This window comes from Barbus barbus, assembly GCF_936440315.1.
Source record: "Barbus barbus genome assembly, chromosome: 10".
NCBI classification, from domain to species: domain Eukaryota; kingdom Metazoa; phylum Chordata; class Actinopteri; order Cypriniformes; family Cyprinidae; genus Barbus; species Barbus barbus.
Window position 1 is genome coordinate 21,917,650 of NC_136738.1, and position 6,789 is coordinate 21,924,438.

A 6,789-nucleotide genomic window follows, 5' to 3' on the forward strand; every position below is an offset into this window, starting at 1 on the left:
GTACATACTATGCTTACTATTCTACTTCATATATTATACAGTATTCAAGCATAATAGAGCTGAAAGATTCAGGTTTTAGATACTTGATGGATCATAGGCTACTATTTTCCATTTCAGTTACCTTTGCTCAGCTACCCCACAGAGTTTGCAGAAATCTAACTGGTTCACACAGATTGCTGAGCCAGGAGGAAACTGCTTACCTGTTCCTCTGGAGAAATGGTGTCATGGCAATAAGCATCACATGGTACCTGTGTTATATGGGTGGGGCTGCTTGTTGCTATGACGACACAGCTATGTGGTCAAACAATGGTCTTCATCTGTCTTGTAATGTTGTTAAAACTTGCTTAGCTTCATATTTTCTTTGTAAATACTAAATATGAACACAAATCGCTGGGCAAGGCTTTTCACATGGCAACCCATGAACAAGAATGGTGAAGAGGAAAAGAATAAAGAACAAGAACCAAAAGAGAAGAAGAAAGAAGAGACTACAAAATTAAAGTGAGTTTTAGTTCAAATATTTAGTTGTCAAATTCCTTACTGTAATATTATAATGTAAAAAATCTATGGAGTTTAAGTCTGACAACAAACCATGCTCCAAATACACACACACACACACACACACATACACACAAATACAGTTCTTTGACATTTTAAGGGGTTTGGATAAAAACGTACACTATACAAAAACACTAACATAAAATGTTGTAATCTTTCAGCTGGAAGGAATGGATAATTGATCCATCTGAAGAGTTTTATTATACATGGTTGCAAATTATGATACTCCCTATCTGCTACAACTGGGTCATAATAATATTCAGGTAGGAAAACACTGAGGGTTTAACTGATTGGTACATCTGTATATTTAAAAAAAAATCACTTTTATTTATTTATTTTACATAATTTTAGAAAAATTTTGGGTCCCACTTTATATTAGGTGGCCTTAACTACTATGTACTTACATTTCAATTAATCATTTGGTACAATGCACTTATTGTGTACATGCGTGTTTTTACATTGTACTTATATTTTTTAAAATACCTATATGTAATTACATCTGTAATTAATTTCTGTAATTACATTTATATTTACACTGTTGTCCAATCCCTTACACCGTAACCCACCCTTAAACCTACCCATACCACCAAACCTGTCCCCAACCTTACCCGTATCCCACCACAATAGCAGCAAATGTGTTTTGCAATACAATATGACCACAATAAGTACATTGTACTTATTTTTTGATGTAAGTACATAGTAGTTAAGGCCACCTAATATAAAGTGGGACCAAATTTTGTAACTGAAATGACAACATTAACAAAGACACTAACATTTTAGTTCTTAAAATTATATAAAATGTGCAGATATAGGCCTATTTTGGATTTCAAGTCCTAATTTGTTGAGTCAATACAGGGAGACCTTGACATGAGAACTTGTTAAAATATCTGTGTATTATTCAAAGGACATGCTTCTATGCAATTGAGGAGAAGTTTGTGGCAACATGGCTCACCTTGGATTATATCTGTGATTTGTTCTATGTGCTTGACACAGTTATTGGGTTTCGCACAGGTAAGTGTGCATCTTCTTGCTTTATTTGTTTGTTTAGCCTTCCTATTAGTCTGAATGTATTTAATTTTCAACTTTGCTTCAAATATAGAATGACTTTTTGTCACTGTACATATGAAAAGGAACACCACTTGTGGTTCCTCATATCGCCACTGGAAAACCTCAAGACATAATTTCATAAAAGGCTTTACTCTTTTACAGGTTTTCTGGAGCAGGGTATCCTGGTGCGAGACCTGTCCCTTTTAAAAAAGCGTTACATGCGCTCCTCTCGCTTCAAGTGGGACATTGCCTCTCTATTGCCCACTGATCTACTCTACCTGAAACTGGGGATCCACACACCTCTAGTTCGGGTCAACCGCTTCCTGCGAACGAGCCGTATGAACGAGGCCCTGGACCGCATGGAAACGCGCACATCCTATCCAAACACCTTCCGCGTCGCCAAACTCATGCTGTATATTTTTGTGCTCATCCACTGGAACGCCTGCGTCTACTTCTCTCTGTCTAATTACATAGGCTTCGGTGCGGATCCCTGGGTCTACCCCAACATCTCCGACCCGGAATTTGCTGCCTCGAGACGCCAGTACTTCTACTGCTTCTGGTTTTCCACTCTCATCCTCACCACAGTGGGTGACACTCCGCCGCCCGAACGAGAAGAAGAGTATCTGTTTTTGATCGCAGACATGTTGATCGCCGTGCTGGTGTTTGCTTCTGTCGTGGGGAGCATGGGGGACGTGATTTCAAGCTTGCGTGATCGTGACAACGTGTTTTTTCCCAATCACGAACTCGTAAAGGGTTACCTGCGCAGCCGGCGCATCAGCAAAGAGCTGCAGACACGCGTCAACGACTGGTATCAGCATCTCCACATCAACAAGTGGGTTTTGACTTTCTGTTATAGTGTGGGAGCTCAAACAGCAGAATTTAAAGACCCTAGTGAAAAATAAATATACTAAAATGTCTTTAAAATACATTTATTTCATGCCATAATATAGCCTACATTTACATATTTATGTGCTTAATAAAATACTCTGCAATTGCACTTGTGGTATACTAAATACTTAAAAGTCTGATCTGACAACTAATTTTTAATGCACTTTAATTGTGCGGAAGTTCATGCCAATATTGTCCAAAACGTTTCCAAACTTTTGGAGGGCAGTGTAGTTTTAGCCATTTTCTTTCGTAACATTAGATTAAATCCCTAAAGCTGTTCCTCTCTCATTAATAATATCTAAATGTTTATTCCATCCAAATCTTCTCATGTGTCTGGAACAGAAAGATCACACGGGAGAATGAGATTCTTCAGCATCTTCCAATCACACTTCAGACAGCAATTGCCGTGAGCGTGCATCTGCCCACTCTGTCCAAAGTCACCATCTTTCAGAACTGTGAGAACAGTCTGTTGGAGCAGCTGGTACTTAAACTCACCCCACAGGTTAGAAAACAGGTGGCACACCTGGACAGGATTAAGTCTAACACTAGAGCCAGTTTAACTGAGACTTGCATATACTTTACCTCAGCAATACTATGTTTATAATGTTGTCATTATTGGATGGTATCATTTGTTAGTAAATTATCCAAAACATACTCTAATCATTGCTATCCTCTTTAGGTTTATAGCCAAGGAGAGTATGTATGCAGGAAGGGTGATGTAGGTCATGAGATGTACATCATTAAAGAGGGGAAGCTGGCAGTGGTTGCAGATGATGGAGTCACTCAGTTTGCTGTTCTGGGGGAAGGAAACTTCTTTGGAGAAATCAGTATCTTGAACATCAAAGGTATAGGAAATGATAAAGATGAGAAAAGTATTCAATATATTCAATATAATCACATTCCTTATATAACAACATAAGGTATATCCATCATCATGGTGATGGCTAAAGTTTTTATAATTTCCTTCATAACAACTAAAATGCTTTTTACTGTTTTGTAAATATGAAAATTGTTCTCAAGACTTTCCTTTAAGGGCTTAGAAATAATAAATTCCCTTCTTCCCTTCCATTCTTCCCGTCTTCTCTTCCCTTCTTCCCTTCTTCCCTATGCATCTGAAGAGATTACACTTTTTCCACAATGTTTAAATAAAATAATTACCTTTTTTAAAATGTATTTGTAGTAGTGAGTGGGCGGGGCCGAGAGCCGTGGGAGCGGAACGAGGCCGGTGGAGTGAATGATAATGAGCGACACCTGCGCCACTCACCGGTCTCGAGTCCCACGGAGGAGCTCCGGAAGGCTAAAAGGAGGAGGGACGACAGTGGAAGACGAGAGAGGACCAGGCCTGGAATTTAGTTGTGTGTTTTGTGTGCGGCAGTCGTCCGTGAGGGGCTGCCGCTTACAAAACACAAAACTAAATTCCAGGCCTGGTCCTGGTAAATTAGTTTGGATGGACTACATTAATGGTGTTTTTTATTTATTTATTCATTTTTATTTTTTGGAGTTCAGCAATAAAACACCATCTGCTTTTGTTGTCTAAAAACATATTTAGCTTTATTTAGTTGTAAACACATAATTAATCACCATATATACAACCCGAATTCCGGAAATGTTGAGACATAGATAAGATAACAAATGTTTAAACTGGGAAATTTTGCAATTTTATGCACAAAATGAGATCATTTCAAATTTGATGCCTGCTACAGGTCTCAAAATAGTTGGGACGGGGGTATGTTTACCATGGTATAGCATTTCCTCTTCTTTTCAAAACAGTTTGAAGACGTCTGGGCATCAAAGTTATGAGTTTCTGGAGTTTTGGTGTTGGAATTTGGTCCCATTCTTGCTTGATATAGGTTTCCAGCTGCTGAAGAGTTCGTGGTCGTCTATGACGTATTTTTCATTTAATGATTCACCAAATGTTCTCTATAGTTGAAAGATCTGGACTGCAGGCAGGCCAATTCAGCACTCTTCTACTACAAAGCCATGCTGTTGTAATAGCTGCAGTATGTGGTTTTGCATTGTCCGGCTGAAATACACATCATCTGGAGGGGAGCATATGTTGCTCTAAAACCTTTATATACCTTTCAGCATTCATAGTGCCTTCCAAAACATGCAAGCTGCCCATACTGTATGCACTTATTATCACTTATTATCAGAGATGCTTTGAATTGAACGCTGATAACATGCTAGAAGGTCTCCCTCCTCTTTAGCCCAGAGAACACGGCATCATAGAACACTTTTCCACTTTGAAACAGTCCATTTTAAATGAGCCTTGGCCCGACACGGCGGCGCTTCTGGACCATGTTCACATATGGCTTGCTTTTTGCATTATAGAGCTTTAGTTGGCATCTGCAGATGGCACGGCAGATTGTGTTTACCGACAGTGGTTTCTGGAAGTATTCCTGGGCACTTTTAGTAATGTCAATGACAGAATCATGCCGATGAGTGATGCAGTGTCGTCTGAGGGTCCAAAGAACACAGGCATCCAACAAAGGTCTTCGGCCTTGTCCCTTACACACAGAGATTTCTCCAGGTTCTCTGAATCTTTTGATGATGCTATGCACTGTACATGATGATATTTGCAACTGTCCATCAGTTGTACACTTCGAAATCCTTCATTCCGAAGGGCCCTTTGAAGTGGCTAGTTTGGAGCACTTCAGTTTGGAACGACCCTTCAATATGGCAGCCATGATTGTTTTCACTCTGAAGTGCCTTTCAGAGGTCGATATATCCCGTTTGGAACTCACTGTAAGGCAGGGGTTTTCAACCTTTTAGGACATGCGCCCCCCCAAGTTTGTCTAATTTCACTCGCGCCCAGCTGATTCGGTGTGATGGCTGAACCTGTTTCTGAGATAACAACATGCCAATCCGTGGTTGGATTTCTGACATGACTAACCGTAAATGATTTTACACCATTCTCACTGTCGCCTAACAGCGGGAGTCAGATTGCCCCCTAGCGGATGGCTAAAGATTTGAAAGCTCGTATTCATAAATCTTCAAGGCAATGTCTCTGAATTAATTGATGCTCGCGCCCACCTTGACAGGTGCTGGCGCCCCCCTGGGCGCCACACAGTTTGAAAACCCCTGCTGTAAGGCATCCCTTTTATAGCTAATCATATTACAGACCTGATGTCAATTAACTTAATTAGTTGCTAGATGTTCTCCCAGCTGAATCTTATCAAAATTTCTTCCTTTTTCAGCCCTTTGTTGCCCCCGTGTCAACTTTTTTGAGACCTGTAGCAGCCATCAAATTTGAAATGAGCTCATTTAGTGGATAAAAGTGTAAACTTTCTCAGTTTAAACATTTGTTATGTTCTCTATGTTCTATTGTAAATGAAATATAGGCTCATGTGATTTGAAAGTCTTTTAGTTTTCATTTTATTCAAATTTAAAAAACGTCCAAACATTTCTAGAATTCGGGTTGTGACACAAATTCATCACAATTCTCATTAATGCGCAGGTAACAAATCAGGAAATAGACGAACAGCCAACATTCGCAGCATTGGTTACTCAGATCTCTTCAGCCTATCGAAAGAGGACCTGACTGAAACACTTCTTGAGTACCCTGCAGCCAAACGCCTATTGGAGGAGAAGGGTCGTCAGATCCTGACAAAGATGGGGATGCTGGAAGAGACAGACGAAGGGGAGGGAGAGGTGGAGAAAACGGAGGACAAGGTGAAGCGCTTAGAGGCCAGCCTAGAGGCCCTGCAGACCAAACTGGCTCGGCTGATAGCTGAACTGGAATCTACTGCCCGAAAAATGATGCAAAGAGTGGAACAACTGGAACTGCTGACCGAAGGATGGGAAGGCATTGTGGCCGAGGGTGCCCAGGGAGAAATAGAAGAGCAGGAAAAAGTAAAAGAGAGGGAGATTGGGGATGGGGAAGGAGAAGGGGAAAGGGAGAAGGAAGATGAAGAGGAGCCAGTGGAAGGAGAGAGGGGAGCGGGTGATGGAGGAGAGGAAAGCCAGGGAGAAAAGGAGAAGAACGTAGGAGGGAATGAGAAAAGTGAAAAGGAGAAAGAAGAGACAGGGGAAGAGCTAATAAAGACAGAAACACAGGATCAGAAAAGAGATGAAATGTAAGTGGAGGATATATGTAAAATATACAAATATATGTAAAATATACCGTTTAAATGTTTGGGGTACATTTATAAATCATGGATGCATTAAAATAATCAAAAGAGACAGTAAACCCATTTTGAATGTTGCAAAAGATTTCTAAGAAATAATTCTGCTAAAGAAATCCACTTTGTCATCACAGGAATAAATTACATTTTAAAATATATTAAAACGGTTATATTG

General features: G+C 40.1%; 1 protein-coding gene across 1 annotated transcript; it reads left to right on the forward strand.

Moving 5' to 3' along the window:
• Nucleotides 1-376: 376 nt before the first annotated feature.
• On the forward strand, nt 377-6,570 carry cnga4 (cyclic nucleotide gated channel subunit alpha 4; the record flags this gene model as incomplete). The annotated part of the gene is made up of 7 exons (XM_079426326.1): nt 377-498; nt 717-818; nt 1,460-1,566; nt 1,765-2,434; nt 2,833-2,992; nt 3,170-3,335; nt 5,948-6,570. The coding sequence occupies 7 exons, from the start codon at nt 377-379 to the stop codon at nt 6,568-6,570; spliced, it is 1,950 nt and encodes a 649-aa protein (XP_079282452.1).
• Between the last annotated feature and the right edge of the window lie 219 nt (nt 6,571-6,789).